The sequence below is a fragment of the Penicillium robsamsonii genome (assembly GCF_028829455.1).
Source record: "Penicillium robsamsonii strain IBT 29466 chromosome Unknown utg000008l_segment0_segment0, whole genome shotgun sequence".
Lineage (NCBI taxonomy): Eukaryota > Fungi > Ascomycota > Eurotiomycetes > Eurotiales > Aspergillaceae > Penicillium > Penicillium robsamsonii.
Window position 1 is genome coordinate 539,025 of NW_026643226.1, and position 18,333 is coordinate 557,357.

Consider the following 18,333-nt stretch of genomic DNA (forward strand, 5'->3'; position numbering starts at 1 on the left):
CTACTCTTTGGAGAAAGCAGCTTCGTATCTGTCGAGCAAGTTAGCCAACCTCCCTCCACTCAGCCAAAAAGTCACCACATACCTCTTGCCTCGGAAGGCCCACAATCCCCAGTTTCCACAAGAAACATCATGGGGATCCTGGTCATTCAGATCCCAGCGCAGACTGCGGAAGATATTCTCCCCGGGTTCAAGAAGCACGTCAAACTCCCCACGACACTTCTCACCCACCCACTTAATATCACGCTCCAGGTCCCACTGCGTATACCCAGTACAGATGATAGGAACCTTAGTCTCAAGCAGCTGAGGCAGCGTCTCCTCCCACTCATGCGAGCTAGCCGGGTGACCCAGGCCAGGATGGAAGAGCATAAAGCAATCCAGATAAGGATCAAAGGGCCCGAAATACTGAGCCTTGTTCATAGTGTGGAAGTAGTCCACGTAAGTAGTGATCTTCATCTGGCCACCGAGTCTGTCCTCGACGATGCCGCCAAAGGGATTCTCGGGCGTGCGCTCGGGAAGCGGATACTCTCCATCTCGATTCGCCATGCTCTCCGGCCCGATGAAGATCAGGTGCAACAGGGCGCGCGGGTACATGTACTGCAGCTGCAGCCAGACGTCGCGGGGGAGGGAGGACTCGGCGCGGGCGCCAAGGATGAAGATTCGCACCGGGGGCGCGTGCAGGCGGAGGCCTTTGACGTCGATGCTTTCGCCGGCTTTAGGGGGGTGGAGGGTATAGCGGAGGGCTGGGATTAGTTAGTTTGTTGTGTGGGTGGGTTGTAGAGGACACTGCTAGCAGATGCTCTGCTGCTGAAATATTATTAGGACTTACCACTCATACTCTTCAATCCCTCCGGAGTGAGCCGTCCACCGGAACGAACGCTGTACGGGCTAAGCTCGTGCAGGACACTGCCGATTGTCTGGGGGTATGTGAGCATGCGGGTAACCTGACGCATGGAGCGGTCGTCGTTGATAGCCGCGAATTCACGGGTGTACAGGTAAGTGTCCCAGTTAGTCATGTTGATAACGAAGTTATCATCCTGAGGACCGGGGTAATGGAATTCAGGGAAGAAGCGGCCGGAGTTCAGGTCGTGGTCGTCCTCGTTGATCTGGCGCAGAGTGTCACAGATCTCCAGATGAGCCTCGAAGTCGTCCATCCAGTGGCCCTCAGAGCAGTAGACTGGTACACCGCAGTCGGGGCACTCGAAGTGCGAATGGGCCGGGGGCAGGTTTGCCTCGTCGGTGCTTTTCCTAGCTTCGGGGTCATGCGGCGAGACGGGCGCCCGGGTCTGCTGGTGGCTTGGGTGGGGGCAGAAGGCATTCTGCTTGATGAACTGGGCGCGTTTGCGAATTTCTGGCGAGGGCGAGTCCGAGAAGGAGTGGAACAGGTTGTCAGGCTTCAAGACGGCCTGAATGTTATTAACCCGAGTGTTGACGGAGGAGCCGGTTGCCGTGTGAGCTGCTCGCTCCCCGAGGGGCGAAGGCGAGGACTTTGGGGCACAGCAGGACTGGCTGTGTGTGTGCTTTGGCTGCTCTGTGGAGCTGCCCAGCGATCGACTGTTGCGTTGCGAGCCGAAGCTGCGGATGAAGGACGGGGAGATGGGGCTTCTTCTCCGCGCGGTGGCGAGGCTCTGCAGGCGAGCCTGGGAGGCCGAGGCCCGGACTCCTTGACGGAGGACCTGTAGGCACTGGACACAAGTGTATCCTGCCATTGCGATGTCAATTTGTTGTGGAGGGGAACTGATCAGACCACGGATGGCTCTGGGGATGTTTTTGCGGCGACACGTGACTGATAACAACCATCTATGGACTAAGATATCTTCAACTTTGGCTTTGAATCGTCTGTTTTGTTCTGTCAATTAAGTGGATTTTACCTAAAGATATCCCATTTACTATTTTATTTCTACTCAGAGGAGCCCGGGGATATGAGAAAGCTATCCAAAGAATTGATTCGTTTATTTATGATAATCGGGAGTCTTGTACAAACCGGCCACGCGAAAACAACAAGCCAATGACCTCTCAGAAGATATCTTCGGATCGACTCCAATCATGCGATTCCCTGGACTCCCAGTATTTCCCATTATGAGCCCAGAACCCCTCTCCGGTAACAGCACACTTGTCACGGACGAACCATTGCGGTTCATAGACATCGCCGTTGGCATCGCGATCCCTGCGCTTAGCACGCTGCTTCTCTTCAACACGATGCTTCTCATCAGCAGCCAAATCATATTCACCATCTTCCATAGCACGCTGATCGGGTCGAAGTCTGGTATCGGTGGGGGGTAACCACTCTTTCAGACCCTCGGGGAGAGCGTTAAGCGTGATGACGAACGGAGTCAGGTTGAAAGGTATACCGGTAGGACGAGCATGGGCCTGCCAGACTAAGAAGGTCTTGGCAGACTCGGGATCCTGGCCGGAGACAGGTGCCTCAAAGCCGGGGGTGTGGCGCGCGTAGATTTTATCGTTCCAGCGGCCACCAATGCTCCACTTGGGGGAGCCTTCGCTATCGACGACCTTTCCTGTCACCTGGTAGGCCGAGGAGGCCTTCCAGCCACGGGGCTTGAAGTCGAGGTAACAGACTTCGCCGGTGGTCCAGTTCTTGATTTCCATCATACCGTAGTTGTCTACTGTAGGGTTACCAGTGATGATGCCGATAACCGACGATGTCACTTTCTTCCAGGTGTAAAGTTCCTCTCCGCCGGAGGAAGGTCGGAGCTTCAGGAACCATGTGCCCAAAAGGTTGATGTCGAAGGATTTGCCGTAGAACTTGGACTTGAGGGAGGATTCACCCTGAATACGTAGTTTGAATTAGCGCCGCTAACAGACAATGGGTTACGAATACCGCATGCACTTACCCAGTAGTCCCATTTGGGAGATTCGGCCCACGCAGCTCCAATCGGTGGGTGGTGGCTAACTTGCTCCACAAAGAATCGATAGCCCTTGTCCGGACGCACGTACTCGAATGTTTCACCCAAAAGGGGGTTGAAGGGCTTTGCGACACGCCCAATGGTCGAGGCATACTCACTTGCGGCATATGTGGCGACGTAGACCAGGCGTTCCATTGAATCGGATCGACCAGCAGCGATGTCAAGGAGGTCAGTATATTCAAGATCCTCAGCCACTCGCTGAAGTAGTGAAGTTGGTTCGTTGAAGGACACGGGGAGAGTCATTTTTGTCATGTCCTTTCCAATCATAGATTTCAGAATACTCTAAACAGTAGTTAGCACCGACAAAGAAAGAAAGAAAGAAAGAAAGAAACACCGTAACTTACCCACAAAGAGATCTTTGGCCGATCATCAGCATCCATCTTAAGTCGCTCTCTAACGGGATCTTCGTAGCCCCTAAAGGACGGTGCAATGATGGTACTCTTCACAGCCCGAAGCTCAGCACTTTCATCTTTAGGTTGTTCCATCTTGTTCTCCTTGGCGTTATTGAAATCCTCTATCTCGATTTCACCAGCATCAATAGCATCAAAGAATTCTTCTCCGTCCGATTCGGAATCACAAAGACTGCTGAGCTTGGAATATGTCGATGGATTGCGAGTGGGCGCGGGTTTCGTGGATAGTTGCTGTGTAGTCTGGTCTGTTTCATCTATCGTCTCGGCAACCTCACCTTCAGTTTGGCTAACCTCAAGATCTTGGTTCTCTGTTGGCGAATTGGGTTGAACACCGGCGATAGAACGGCTACTGCCGGTTGCGCTCTCCAGAGCTTCTTTCAGGGCCCGCTTGGTCCGCTTCCGCTTCTCCTCAGACTCGCCCATCTTGGATTGTAGCTCCTCGTGCTCGCGGGCCACGCGGGCCATGCTTTCTTCCCACATCTGGCGAATGGACTCCTCTCTACTGAGACGAGATTGCCAATAAGAGTCTCGGTCTCGTGAGATCTTGAGCAGATTCTGTACTAAACCTTTGAGGCTGCTGACTGCAGCTTCATAAGCACCGAGAGCCTCTTCGAGGGCTGGATCCGAGACCGTCATTTCCGGATTCTTGGATTTCTCGGTCTGTATCGAGGCAGCCACATTTGCAAGAAGATCCAACTGAAGCCTCGCAGATTGTGCGGTGATATTGAGAGCATCTTTATCAGCGGCTGGCATCTCATTTTCGTGGCTTGAACCATAGTCGACAAATTCTTCATCCTCACCCTCTCCGTCCGGCACAGTTGTGACATGACTCATTACTCTGTTCATATCGTTTGGAGCAAGAATCTGGTCATAAGAACCGCCATAAGCGGAGCTATCTTCGTCTCCAGCTGGGATATCCAGCGTAGTCCGGGATGCATATGTGCTGAGTCTTGTACCGCTGCTGCTGCCACCGCCCAGAGAGGGAGGTGCGAGTCCCTTTGTGCTGGGCTTGTGAGAAAGGCCAGACTCCGATGGTGTATCCGCAGGGCGTCCTTCTGTCTGATCAATCTTGGCCTGGCGAAGCACCTCTGCATTCTTCGATCGCTGACGCTCCTCCTCCTTCGCTTCATCCTTGGCCCACTGAATGGCATTGTTGAGGGACCAGAACCAGCGCTTTGCCTCCACAACATGGTTGGCCTTGAGGTGGTATTTGACCGATGACTTGCCGTGGATTTCAAAGCGCGTCTTATCCTGCGCATCCATGCTAAGTCTAGCAATCTTCATGTTGATCGCACCGCGACAGGCAGAGCCTGCGTCATCTATAGAGAAAGTTAGCAAGGCTCAACGGCAGGAAGAGCGATGACAAGGCCGAAGATGAACTCTGGACTTACCTTGGTGCTTATAATAACTCAGAACTCCATCCTCCAGAACGAACCAGCGCAATTTGTACCCCGTGGTGTAATTCGTCCATTTCTTAAGATAGCCTCTCATCTCGCGGGCGTCCTTGCCTCCAAGAGGGGCATCGCCAACCGAAACGCGCCCAGCAAGACCTTGAGCATTACTATTTCCGAGAATAGCCCTTTCTTGAATACCGCGCTGAGCAATAACAGCAGCCGGGGATCTCTTCAAGAGAGCGCGGGTTTTGTCATCTTTGGTAACGTCCTGTGGTAGCTTCCCCTTTTTGTCACGACGAAAAGGATCCGCGCCATGTGTTAGAAGGATTTCAATGAGTTGCGCATCTTTATTTCTAGCACCCTCGTGTAAAAGCGTGCCACCGGATTGGACTGTTGTCGGGTCTGTAACTAGGTCGTAGCTGTTCACGTCCATAATACCCTCCACTCGAGGTTCCTCGAGCAAAGCCTCCAGCTCCTTATAATCAGAGCTTGCAATCAAAGCTTGGATTTCCTGGTTCTTGCTATCGATGAAGAGAGACCGCGCAAGCTGTAGTTGCTGGAAGATTTCAGGGGTACGGGCCAAATCGAGAGCTGTCTGGCCCCGATAGTTGACAATGGAATCATTTATAGACGGTCGGTTCAGCAATTCGCGAACGAGCGGGCCCCGACCCAGCTGGGCGGCAATGTGAAGTGGCGTGTTTCCATCCCGATCTCGTGAGTTGATATCGAGGTCCTCCGCGGTGGACAACACATATTCCACAACCTGGGGCTCGGCGCACTGCAGGGCCAAATGGAGGACAGTCGTGCCGTTGAGGTAACTCACACCCTGTGGGTCGGTAGTATCCTTAATGGCTTTCGAGATGGCGGTGGTATCACCGCTGCGCAAGATCTCGAAGAGACGGAAGGTGCGAACAGACTGCTCGAGCGACATGCTGCCAGTCTCCATTTGATGCAAGGAAGGCAGGTCTCCGACTGTGTCCATATTCTCGGCAGATTCTTGAATGGTCGGTGGCGGACTCGGGTCTTGGCCTTGTTTGCGACGGCTGTGGCGGCTGCTGCTGCGGGTGTGTTTCAGCGAGCCGGGGTTCGAGGAGGTAGAGATGACTGAGTTGGTGTCTCCGTTGTCGGGTTCTTTGTCTTCGCCCTTGGACTTGTCGCGATGGAGGAGGGCAAGTGCTATTGCGCTTCGAGAGCGTCTGTGCCTGAACAGTGGCATGTCAGTACAAAGTCCATACACCGTGCACACCCCGTATATACCCCGTATATACTTCACATATGACTGATTGAATATTACAGGTTCAGGGATACCAAAGCAGTCAGGCAGTCAAGTCAAGGTAACTTCCCCCGGGACTCTCACAGGCGTCATCGTGTGTGATGAACCATGGATCGCTCCTACCAAACTTGGAAGGGAACAAGACTTACCCTTCAGGTTTATCAGACATCCTTATAAACCGGATACTACGTCTGCGCAAAGGTTGAGAGTTGAAATGAAATTTGGGGGGTCTGGGGGCCTCGGGCCCTTATTTGGGGGGCAAATGGTGCTGATCTCCGCCTTGGCAATGAGGGTGTTCTCGAGTTGATATGAAATAGTACTTGTATACGCATTTATACAAAGGCCATCCAGGCCATCTATGCCATTTATATCTATCATACAGTATACCTAATTTACACTAGCTTATCGAGTCTCCCCACTAACCAAGATCACAACACTGCCCAATTGTCGCTTCAAGTCTTCCTTGCCAACATCGTGGGTATCCTCAACCTCACCCCACATATTAGTCTGCCAGGTCACCTCCAGACTCGATGCCTCAGCCGCCTCCTCAATACCGAACTTCTTTGTCTCGGGTCGCTGAACGTGGCGGAAGTTCTCACTCCATTCCACCACCAGGCGGACCGCGATGAGAAGACTCTTGGAAGCAAGGATTGCCCGCTCAAGACCGGCCAAGTCATGTGCAGACAGTTCCGAAACCCAGGAGCAGATACTGTCTTTCGTACCCTTCGGCTGAGAGAGAGGAAGGATGCTATTGGTGTCGAGGATAGGGATGATTTCAAGGCCAGGCCAGACCTTGGTAGACAAAAAGCTCATGATGTTTCCCGCGATCCTCGTTTGAATCTGGCGGAGAGTCTCGACGGGCTTTCCGTCGGCCGTCGTCCGTTCCAACGCGTGCATTTGTCGCTCGGGCTCCCAACATAGTAGAGTATCAGTGTCTAGATAACGCATGGCAGTTGTGATAATCTGTTTTCTGGTGGTGTTTTTGCCCTTGGCATCTTCGCGGGCAATATCGGTGGCGCGGGCTGCGAGGGAGGTCATGGGGATAAGGTGACTCTTGAGAGCACTTTGGGCGGAGGGCATCACATCCCACTCCAGCGCAACAGCGTGGGCGAGGTGAGGCTTTGTGGAGGGAATAGTAAGGACTTCTTTCGCTGGGGTTCTGACGGGTCGCTTGTCAAGCAGAACTTGATATTCGTCTGGACATAAAGGAAGTGACTGCATTAGCTGACGAGTATTACCGGACGAGATCGTCAATGAGAATGTCAGCCAAGGCCTGTTCCGCTCATACCTGACTTTCCATGCACATGGACATCCTTCCAAAACCGCTTCTTCAGCGCAGCAGTGAGATTGTATCGCGATGCTCCACCCTCGGAAGCTGGGAGCTCCGCATCGTTCAATTTTGACGTCGCTTTGAACTCTGGGGCTTTAGGAGGAGGGCCGTGGGCAGTCACTGGGTGTGCAACGGCTGATCTGAAAGGAGAAGAGTGAATGCGCCGACATAGCGAGACGGGACGGGCGACGGCGAATAGCTGCGACGGAAGCGCAGCGCGAGCAAAAGCAACCATTTCTTGAAGGACCAGACCCTTAGCAATTAATTAGAAAAAAGAAGGAGTTGATGGGGGTTCCTGAATCCAAAGTTGGAGGTCGGAAACTCGAACATTTCCTGGAAGTCTTGGCTCGCCACACGCGCCACAACCCCAAACACGATCTACATGTACAATCTAAGTACATTTTGTCTCACATAAATTACACATGTCAGTGAGCTTTGACACTATTTTCGTACTACAGTCAAGCCTCTTTTGGACTGGTTCTAGACCGCACCTGCATGGCATCAGAATTAGAAACTATGACAGGATCCATTGCTCCGAGGTAGCTTTAGGGCTCTATTCTCTATTCTCTGTAAGGGCAAATGGTATTGTGCGTATATTCCATCAATTAGAAATTATATGCAGTTTGGGAAAGCAAAAAAAGGAGGTGAAAAAAAAAACTAAAGGTTCAGATTACCACCTTGCATCTAAAAAGGAACAAAGGCTCTCGCAGAAAACTCGGGGGAATCAAAGCTGAAAAGCAAACTGAGACGCGAAGAGTCAAGCGCAGAATAATCGCAGAACAATCGCAAAACAACATCCGCCCATGCTTTTGTAATTTACAAGAAGAGAAGGGGTAAAAAGGCCACAATGGATCGAGACCCTGCCACCATTTTGTTTTTGATAACCAGCAATGTGCAGAGAAAATAAAAGCATTGGGCAGAAGAAGTAAAGACGTGGGATTGAGAGGAAGAGCATTGCCACTTTTGAAGTTGCTCGTATCACTCTCGACAACTTGGCGACACGGGCAGAATCGCCAGGGTAAAGGGAAAAAAAAGGGATAAAATCGGGATAAAATCGGGGCAGATCTAAAATCAAAGCAAAGCATATGGGTGTCGTCACGGCGTTTCGTCATGAATGATATAAAGGGCCAACTCAATGGGCCAAAAGTTCTCCCCTGCTCCTGGTGTAATCCAAAGGAGACAGGAGACCAATATCCGAGGGAAAGAGAGCAGGAAATGGTTCTTCGGTAAAAAAGAACTCATTTAATGAGATATTGCGGATAGTACGGTTGCTTCATTCGATCAGCATCTGTCCGCTTCTTCATGCGCTCGGCATCGTAATCATCGGCGCCATCACGGCTACCCCACGTTGTCTGTAAAGGAAAAAGAAAAAAAGGTCAGTCCAGCTGTATGGTCAATGCGGAAGGTAAAAAAAAAAATTCAAATCAGAAAGGCAGATAGCTGCGCGATCTAAAACCATCGAGGGGAATAGTGGGTAAGAGCTGCAAGAGGGAGGAGACAGTGATCAAAGCGTTGTGATGCTGAGTTGTCATAGGAGGGGCTGCGCTTTGATACACACGGCATATGCACCCGATAAGACAGAAAACAAGAAATGAGAAATATGAAAAGGAAAAGAATTAAACATACCACATTCAATGTCATCACGGCGTACATCTTGATTGCGCCGTGGAAATAACCGAAGAGGACGGAGATGGGTAGCAACAGCACGTCGACTGGATAGCGAAGATAATGACCCAACAGCTTAATCCACTTGCTAGTGAAGATCCAGATGTAAAGCATAGTCATGGATTGATCGTGGAATGACTCCCCCCATGATCCAGTTGCCTTGTGGCACAGCCAGACCAGTAAAATGTCACCTAAAAAGGCAGGCGGCGACAAAGTGGTCAGGTGAACGGCATAAGCGCTCCAAGGTTGACGACTATGGAATGTTAGTGTGCATCCTTGAAGAGCCAAAATTAAAAATTAAAAAGACGATTGTTTCTTTGTTCACACCAAGATCTCACTAGATTCGGACCAAAGAGAAAACTCAAAGGCACCGAAATAAGAGGGAAGGGAGAGAGAAGAGTCAAGGTATACACCAATCGGACAAGACAAAAAGGGAAAAGAAAGTTGCACTCACTGCCAAATGTGCTTCTCGTGAAACATCGAAGTCAGATTGCTTCGCCAATTACTTCTTGACCAGCGGGCGCATTGCTTCAAGAAACGAGGGTTGTCCTCGAGAGTAGTCAGCACCTCTGCCTCTGGGTGGTACTGCATATAAGTTTCCCATCCGTGCGAGACCATCCAACGGGTGATAAAGTTATCATCGTCGGCGTTGAGTTGGTACTTGCCCCACCACCACTCCTCATTGGTAAAAGCATAGGTGAAGGTCTCATTCTGTAGAATCTGCGTCCGATACGCCACCGTCCGTCCCGACATGCAGGGAAGTCCACCGTCCACATGGGTAGTCGCGCCGCAGTCGAAGTTGCGTCGTTCCAGGTACAAAGCACCTAAGAAGCCCCAGACTCGCTGTGAGAGGCTCGGCGCAATGGCCCGGCGTAATCGCTGACAGGTCACCACCCCACCGTATTTCTCGTCCTTTTCAAAGGGGGCCAGAATCCAAGGGAGGAGAGTACGAGGCCAGCTCACATCGTCATCAGCGAGAAGGGTAATAGCAGTTCGAACCTCGGGGATGGCTCGAGTCATTTGACGACGCTTGTTGGGATGCTTGACTGTGAACAATCGGATTCGAGATTCCGATGCCGGCATGGCTTGCAGCATTTGCTCCGCCTTGGTGCGATTGGCCTCGATTGTCACCAGGAGCAATTCAAAAGGTTGGTTTTCAAGAATGGTCCGTATGGTCTCCACCAGTTCGACGCCACAGCCCTCCAACGATGGAATGATCACCGTCACATCTTGTGAGGTCAATTTGGGGTTCTCTGGTGGTGGGATTGGCTTAAATGTCCAAAAGGAGAACAAGTTAAACACGAGCCGGGTGTAGCGATAGAGACTTGTTCCTCGTTAGCTAAGTCGGATTGAGCTCTCCAGATGTACTCACAAGAGTGTGACGAATGCTCGCAGAAACGGGAATGCCATGGTGTGAAACTCGGACTGTCCCCACGTAACCCTAACTGTTTTTTTTTGGGGAAGGGGGGGAGGGGGGGGATTCTCTTTTAAACAGGTATAAGCAACTCTTGATCAACGATCAATTGCCTAGACAAAATCAAAACGAATGTCAAGGAGACAATGCTTCCTTTATGGAAAAGAGAATAAAGGGGAAAAAAGAGATAAGTACTTGAATTGAAGGGAGGCAGAGATTATAAAGTAAGAAAGGCAGCACATGCGATGAACTAAAATAAAAAAATAATATAGATAATATAAAATAAAATAAAATAAAATAAAATACTAATAAAACTAAAATAAAACTAAAAAGCTCATCGTTTTGAGTGTGCTGCAGGTGTAGTTTTTGCCTCGTGCGTCAGAGACCCTGGATCTAGAGGCAGTCTTAGGGTGGAGAGGGATTGGCGGTCCATGCTGATTTCGTATCTTACCTTGTAAAGTATTCATATCCAGCTATTTAGTTACTTAGCTACTTAGCTATTTAGCTATATAGCATATTCGGCACATTCAGCGTATTCATATTCAGCATCTCATGTTCAGGTGTGGGGAGCATATGCATGTACCTTTCTTGTTTTGTTTTGTTGCTTTCTTGAAACTAACTCGTTTAGTGATTTTACAAGAAAAAAATATACATAAGATCATAGTAGGCAACCGTTTAGGTTAGTTGCATATAGAGATACTTGATAGTCAGGTCTTTCTAAGCAATGCAACCCTACGAAAGGTACTTTGTTCCCAGGTACCATTCTTTTCTGTTTAGCTGCGAAAAGGCAAGGAGAACATATCTGACACCCTTGGCCAACCTTTGAAGACGACTCTAGACTAAAATATCTCTATAAATTCCAATCTTCTATAGCTGATAAAAAAAAGGTGATTTGTGGAACTCCGACATTCCACAAAAACGGAGTCGAGGACTCAGAGATTCAAAAGTACATTACTTTTTTGGATCTCGGAGAAGGATTAACGGATTAATTAGCATGCATATTACATTCTGCAATGCCTTTTGAAAAATACGGATAATCCTAGTGGCGATCGCTAAACCCGTGTACAGCTTCAATGTGGGGCGGGATTTTATACAACAAAAGGAAAAGAGATGGAAGAGAAAAAAAAAAAAGTAGGCAAAGACAGATCGCCTGATTGCGCGTTTAATGCCGAAGGGCAACCAGCTGCCTCGGTGGCGTGAAGGTAAATATCCCGGTCACGAGTATACAGAAAGTGACTATGAAAATGAACCTGGACCGTGCTTAATAATATGATCACTATATAAAACAATATATGCATATCTAATATCCCACATAGTGTATAAACATATATATATATATATACTTATGTAGCATATGCTCAATTCAGAAAGAAAATCGGTGTTAGTACCGGTCAATACCTTCCACAACCGCTTCGCGTCAGTGTTTGGCGTCTAAAAGGGTGTTCCAGCCTTAGCAGAATGGGGGCACGGCCGGAGAGGATGGGATTAATGCATCTGCAGAAGGCCTAATATGGATATCTCTTGGTCGTGATCGTCCAAACTCGCAATCTGGTACTTTTGGGGGAAATGGCTAAGACCTCTTCTCTCTTCACGGGGTTCTACAAGTGGCAATTTATGGGGTTCGTTTCTTTTCTTTTCTTTTCTTATCTGCAACAGTTCCATCTGGGTTCTTTGCATATGCAGCTATATTCCCGTACCTTGTATATTTAGCACCGTTTTTTTTTCTCCCTCGCACCTATTTCTCCGGCCGAGCCGAAAAGGACTCTCTTAAAAAGTACAAAATAGCCACGGTGTCCGGCCGCGCCCAGATCACGTCTTGAGTGAAACAGACGCGTATCTCGGCTGCACGGACTCCCAGTATTGAACCCGCTCTCCACCGGCCGGGAATGGCCGGATTTCTATTTCACTTTCAATGGTATGATTTGTGAAAAGAGAAGAAGGGAGGGGGCTGTTGTGGGGTGGTTTTTTTTTTTACGCATAGACCCGAGGTCACTCCGGGATATCAAATGGGGGCCAAACGGGATCCTCGTCTGTCACGGGAAAAAGGGGCGATGACATGCAGTCGATCAGACAAATTTCCCCATTCAAAAGAGATTAGTACGAGAAGTTAACTACTACCGTATTTCGTAGTATCATTCAGAAATTTAGATCGGCTGTGGGGGGCATATTTGTAACTTTTTCAGTGGGTCTTTTGGAATATACTGGGCTGGTGTCCAGAGAAAAATATATATCTAAAACAGGATTCAATGTAAACCTAAGCATTTCGACGTATGTTATACCCAGAAAGTAATATATAGAGGCATACTCCGTAGTTTCCGTGTAAATAGTATCTTAAGAGTATAATTGGTCAAAAGGTGGAAAACATCCGTGCCATTCTAGCCGCTCTCCTGTGGGTTAGTTGCAGGAATATGGGCTTGGTGGCTTTTTTGCTTCGGGATTATCACCGACTTCGGTTCTCCACTGACTTTTTATCCCGGGGTATTTTACATACGTATGTTTATGTAGGAGAACATATGACCGGCTTCTCCGTTTAGAGCCTATATATACATATATAATCCATCTATAATGTATATCTCTAACTTTGGCTGTCCAAAAGGGTGAACTCTCAGACCTCTCACTGCGGCTCTTTCATACCAATCGCGAATTATAGATCCAGACTGTTTATATGCAGATACGAACACTTAGATGAATAGACGCATGGTCGCTTACGAACATGACCATCTAGAAGAGCACCGAGCGCAGGCTTATCTCTTTATTGCTGTCAGTGCGCATTCTTTTTCCTTAGAAAGTACGGAGTACCGAGGCCAGTGAAGTCTATAATAACATTCATTCCGATCAGCCTCACTTGTACGTACTCGGCTCACTTATCCTTATTTCCGTTATACGCTAGAGTATATGTAGATATCAAACCCCGATCTTAAATCCCCGAACCCAATTCCTTCCTCGTATCGAAACGCCCAAATCTACATCAATATGCAAAAGGACAAAGATCGCAATGCACTCGGCACATCCTGACGTCAAATAAGACGATTGCCTGCCGTTCATGCAGCTAGGATAGACCGGGGACCATACGGAATAGCGGCAGAGATGCACCTGCTCATCAGACGTCGCAAGGACCGTCGTCGTAGCGGAAATGCACCTCGTGCATCCCCCCGGCCACTAATGCGATGCAGTTACCAGGAATATTGCGGACAAAAATGATAATTAAAGATAATACAATTCCCTTTTCAGAACATGTGTGCAGAATCTCATTTACGCCATGCAGGGTATGTAGCCTCGGCGTTGGCCGTTGAAATAGGCTGTGCAAATTAGTTGCACTTAGAGATTCTAGTTGCTCTTTTCTTGGTTTTATATGTTTCTTCTTTATATGTATCTTTGCTCTGGGCCCAGATTAAGGATATAAAGCTAATGTAGATTGTGTATCAAGCTAGACAAGCTAAATGAGCATATCAAAGCTATGGCTATAAAGTTATAAAGTCATACAGCCATACAGCCCTACGGCCATAAAGCGAGAAAGCAAAAATAAAATAAAAAAAAAAAGGTCAGCCCTATGACCTGTGGCCCTCCTTACTTGGCAGATCGAAACATATCACACGTTTCACTCCGGCTTCCATAGCCAGCCTGCAGGCTCAAAACAAGACTCGAAATCGACGCCACCGAACAGCCCAATCGCCCCATAGAGGTCATAGTCCCCTTCCAAGCCCTCAACACCCCCAGAATCCGCATCGACCTCCTCATGCAGATCCCATCCCCCAGATCGACATCCATTCCGCGTGAAGAAGATATGCACCTTGCATCTCTGATTCTTATTTTCCCCACTGCAGATATTATCTGGCAGCTCAAATTCCATCCCCAATCCAACCGTCTCACCCACCTTGAACGCCGTCGTAAAATCCCGGCCGCCAAACGAATCATTCACAAACCGACACCCATCATCCGAAAACACCCCCAATCCGCCCCTCTCCCAGCCAGGAGATCTCCACGCCGGATAAGGTTGCGCAGCAAACCCAATCGAAACCCCACTACAGTCCTGCGGGGTTGGTCCTGCCCTCAGTGCCAACAACTTAACCTCGAAGTAGATAGTCTTCTTCTGCTCACGCACAAACGGCGAGTCCGCAGCAGGGAAGTACATGGGCAGCTGGGTAAGAATGACACAATCCCCATTCCCATCGACGCTGTGTCCGCGCCAGCGACCACGTGCAACCGCCGAGACATGGCCACGCAGCTCGGCTGGCTGCACAGGTCGAAAGTCATGGGCCTGCACGTCATTGTAGACTGCAGGTGAGGGCTGAGTCGGGAGCCAGAGCGGAACGGATTCGCAGAAATCGTGGGCGCGCTGGGCGTCATCTTCGGAGGCGTTCCCTGCACCTGAGATTAGGTAGCCGGCGATGGGGGGTGGTGGGAACGTGGCTGTGTCTGGAACTGCTTCTTGCCAGTTGTGATATGGCGGTGGATTGCCTGAGGCTGTCTGTGGCTGGGTACCCCAGGATTGTTGCGATGCATCATAACTTGGCGGTAAGTCGTTAGACATGTTGTTCTTGTATTACAGTAACAATTTAAGGGTTGGAGTGATTTTGAAGCGGAGATGTAAAGGTGAGATGCCAAGCGAGGGGCGACTTGGGATCCTTTGGGCTCAGGACGCTTCTCTCATTCTGACAGTTTCACAATTCATAAGAGTTTGGAATTGGACTAGCCACTTTTCTTGTCGATTTGAGTGAACACATTGATTATTATCATGTTAAAACAGTGTACAGATTTGTATATATAAAGTACATAGCAATCTATAAATCGAGACTTGAAAAAAAAAAGGCACTAAGAATAGCTGGGAGGTTTCAGCTGCAGCCAATACCAGCACAATTAGCACATTCGGAATTTCTTCGATTCTCGACTGATGAACGCCTTTTTCTTTTTCTTCTCTTTCTCTTTCTGTGTATTTTCTTTTGGCCTTTGGCCTTTGTCTCTCTTTTTTTCTTCTTAACTTACGACTTACGATTCATGCACATCCCAAGCCTCACGTATCACGATCCCTCGATCCCATCCCTCGATCTCTGGACTTTTTTTTTTTACTCGGTTCAATGTCATTCGCTTTTCTTCGCTAAATCAAAATTCCAATGGAGGCCTTTTCCGCCGATCAGCCCCGCAGGGCCCGTCGATCATCCATCTCGGACCACATCCACCGCGTCTTTAGCAAATCTATGGATGTAAGTTAACAGCCATAAAAAATGGAGGAATCTCATTTGACCCCTTGAAGAAACGGCACAGTCAAACCGAGTTTATTCCCCCAGTTCCATTTCTCGCCCGTGAAGCTCTTGCGCAGGAGGCAGCCGACAGTAATTCCCATGCGAGGCACTCCTCGTACGATGAGACCGGGCCCAGCTCGCGCTCTTACTCCTCCAACTCTCGTTTGCCCTCCACCGGTACACCTGGCTTGAGTCTATCAGTCGCAAACGGGACCTCTATGGAGGATGATACTCCAACACAACAAATGACGCCCTTGTCTAGCCATCCCAACGGAGATGAAGACAAGATCTACAAATCTCCCACATGGGACAAAGCCAAGAAGAAAGAAAAGCGTGTCACACGGCGCCTGGAAGCCGAGAGAAAAGAACTCGAGAAACGGTTGCTAGCACTTGAGGATGCATCCATGGCCGACCTCAGGATCTATGAACGATCCTCTCGCCGCCTGACCAAGAAACAACCAGTGGGCAGCTCGAGCAGAAGCTCCAGTGCGAATGCAGAGCGTCCGAGATCGTCAAGTGGCTTTTCCTCGATATTCCGGCGATCACGCCGGAATTCAAATTCGAGCGATGTAGACTTTCCGTCTGCCGAGTTCAGCCAGCTTAGGACAGATACAAACCCACCCTCTCTACCTTTGACTCTACCGGAAAGGTTTGGTACAGCCATCACCCGAGAGCTACAGTCCACGCATAGCACCGCACTGAATCTATCCGTTTCGGACAAAATGCCCAACGCAACCCAGCACAGCCGTTCACTGCATGCCTCCGCAAAGTCTGACGATCTTCGTGAGAACTGGAGGATGGCGGAAGCCTGGAAGACAAAGGACGGACAGTCTAATCGGTCAGTGTCGGAGCAGATTCCCAAAGGTAGTCGGTTCATTGTTGGCAATGCTGCTCGGAACCGCCAGACACTAGCATCCTCGGACGATCTGGATAGGGAGCTGTTTTCCGCAGTCCTGAAGCATGACAGGAAGAGTGTGCCTGCGACAGAAGATCCTCTTGATCGTGTGGCACGCCATGATCGTTCCATTAGACCTACTAGCATGCCAACGCCGCAAAGTTTGAGCCAGCCTAACTTCCATCCACCCCCTGATTCGCCTACTCAAGTGACCACGGCTCGTCAGTTGCAGGAGATGACACCTCCAGGAACCCCAGATACTCCGGGAAATGCATCAAGTCCATCCAGTGTCAGGTCTTATCTACCACCCAACCCAGCACCAACAAGCTCCACTGCGAACCTTGCCAGGAAGAATCGAGTGGATCCCTTCCCGCGAGCATACAAGTCGTCCCCCCTGGCGCTGAATCCCGCGAATACGGATGAATCGACCCAGAATGATTCCATGGTTCCAAAATCACCGACAGCACAACACCTTGACCATGCAAGCCCACCTCAGCTATCACACTCCCCCACTCAGCCTCTTCCCGAGGATCGAGGTAGAAGCCGATTGCCTATCGCTTCGTCACATACCACCAAGCGAACTGCAAGCCGTTTCAAGGAAAACTTCCAAGAATCTCCACAGTCAGTCGAACTCCCACAGATTCCTGTGAGGAGCGAAAGACGGAGTCAAGAGAATTGGAGAATGCCAACTGCATCAACCAATACGCTCGGAGATATCCCGACATCTTCTTTCCAGGTAGCCGTCAGATCTCCATTCCATACAGGGAGTGTTTCACCCGGCGAGAGAAACAGCCGAACATGCAAGGACCTATCGGATGGCACTTACGCTGTTCCTGCGAGATCTCCCCGCCGAGCTTCTCGCACTTCTACCGAACTCCCGGCAAATATCCTTGCTGTCGGAGGACCCAGAGGGCTCAAACCAGGACATAGCCGTACTTCTTCACACGCCTCCTCCCACGACGGTCATTCAAATTATGACACTGCCGATGAAGATACCCCCGAGTCCCCTGGAGTCAAATGCAACTCTCTGACTCGCGTGGATACCAGTCCCTCGACCTCTGCTGGTGAAGCACCGGTCGTAGCGGATGCTCCCGTTAGTCCACTCGTTCAACCCACTATTCAGCCTGGCCTGAAGCCTAACTCCCAGCCTCGCATTCAACCCGTCACCCAACCCAGCCCCCAGGCTGTCTTGCATTCTAGATCTCATCACGACACTTATCGCGGCATACAGTATGGCCCTCAGCCTGGAACTCAGCCTGATACTCATCCCGGCATGCAACCCAGCCCCCAACCGGGTACTCAACCCGAGAGCCCGCAAACCCGGCAAGGCCCCATGAGCATCCTCAAAAGAAGATCCCAAAAAGCGAAGGCAGCCCGCAACCCACAAACCATCGCCAAGGTCTTCGTAATCTGCTGTCGCTGCAAGTACTGGCACGACCTACCCTCCGAGGTCTACGCGCGTCTCGCCTACCCCGAGCGTCTAGACCCAGATTTCAAGCTGGGTAGATCCCTCTCCAAGAAACAACCCGACAGCGGTACCCGCAAGTTGACAGGATCACGATCACTGCCATTCGGTAAATTCCCAGCTCCCCAGCCTGATCTACGACCCGCGCCTCTTCTGCCTCGCAAGGTGACCTGCTGCTGGTGTGGACACAATATGAGCCGTTCTTGTTGTGAGGGTTGGACTACTGTTGTTGAGATGCGTGAGCGTCACCATTGAAAAGACTTACCTATGATATGAACGATTACGATGATGTTATGATTTTCTTCCTTTTCTCGGTTCCGTATTTC

General features: G+C 49.8%; 6 protein-coding genes across 6 annotated transcripts; 1 reads left to right on the top strand and 5 right to left on the bottom strand.

Moving 5' to 3' along the window:
* On the bottom strand, positions 1 to 1,706 carry N7447_010982 (putative mRNA processing protein (Mss51); the record flags this gene model as incomplete). The annotated part of the gene is made up of 3 exons (XM_057235244.1): positions 1 to 28; positions 83 to 740; positions 827 to 1,706. The coding sequence occupies 3 exons, from the start codon at positions 1,704 to 1,706 to the stop codon at positions 1 to 3; spliced, it is 1,566 nt and encodes a 521-aa protein (XP_057080562.1).
* Positions 1,707 to 2,013: 307 nt separating this feature from the next.
* On the bottom strand, positions 2,014 to 6,167 carry N7447_010983 (OSBP family protein; the record flags this gene model as incomplete). The annotated part of the gene is made up of 5 exons (XM_057235245.1): positions 2,014 to 2,784; positions 2,850 to 3,203; positions 3,266 to 4,650; positions 4,723 to 5,927; positions 6,148 to 6,167. The coding sequence occupies 5 exons, from the start codon at positions 6,165 to 6,167 to the stop codon at positions 2,014 to 2,016; spliced, it is 3,735 nt and encodes a 1,244-aa protein (XP_057080563.1).
* A 233-nt stretch (positions 6,168 to 6,400) lies between these two features.
* On the bottom strand, positions 6,401 to 7,563 carry N7447_010984 (ATP synthase complex assembly protein ATP12; the record flags this gene model as incomplete). Its single annotated transcript, XM_057235246.1, has 2 exons — positions 6,401 to 7,194; positions 7,287 to 7,563. The coding sequence occupies 2 exons, from the start codon at positions 7,561 to 7,563 to the stop codon at positions 6,401 to 6,403; spliced, it is 1,071 nt and encodes a 356-aa protein (XP_057080564.1).
* A 1,003-nt stretch (positions 7,564 to 8,566) lies between these two features.
* Positions 8,567 to 10,403, bottom strand: N7447_010985 (glycosyltransferase family 2 protein; the record flags this gene model as incomplete). The annotated part of the gene is made up of 4 exons (XM_057235247.1): positions 8,567 to 8,680; positions 8,955 to 9,246; positions 9,448 to 10,317; positions 10,366 to 10,403. The coding sequence occupies 4 exons, from the start codon at positions 10,401 to 10,403 to the stop codon at positions 8,567 to 8,569; spliced, it is 1,314 nt and encodes a 437-aa protein (XP_057080565.1).
* A 3,602-nt stretch (positions 10,404 to 14,005) lies between these two features.
* N7447_010986 (SSH4 family protein) lies at positions 14,006 to 14,938 on the bottom strand (the record flags this gene model as incomplete). The annotated part of the gene is made up of 1 exon (XM_057235248.1): positions 14,006 to 14,938. One exon carries the CDS (start codon positions 14,936 to 14,938, stop codon positions 14,006 to 14,008), a length of 933 nt encoding a protein of 310 aa, XP_057080566.1.
* Positions 14,939 to 15,518: 580 nt separating this feature from the next.
* Positions 15,519 to 18,262, top strand: N7447_010987 (uncharacterized protein; the record flags this gene model as incomplete). Its single annotated transcript, XM_057235249.1, has 2 exons — positions 15,519 to 15,608; positions 15,659 to 18,262. 2 exons carry the CDS (start codon positions 15,519 to 15,521, stop codon positions 18,260 to 18,262), a joined length of 2,694 nt encoding a protein of 897 aa, XP_057080567.1.
* Between the last annotated feature and the right edge of the window lie 71 nt (positions 18,263 to 18,333).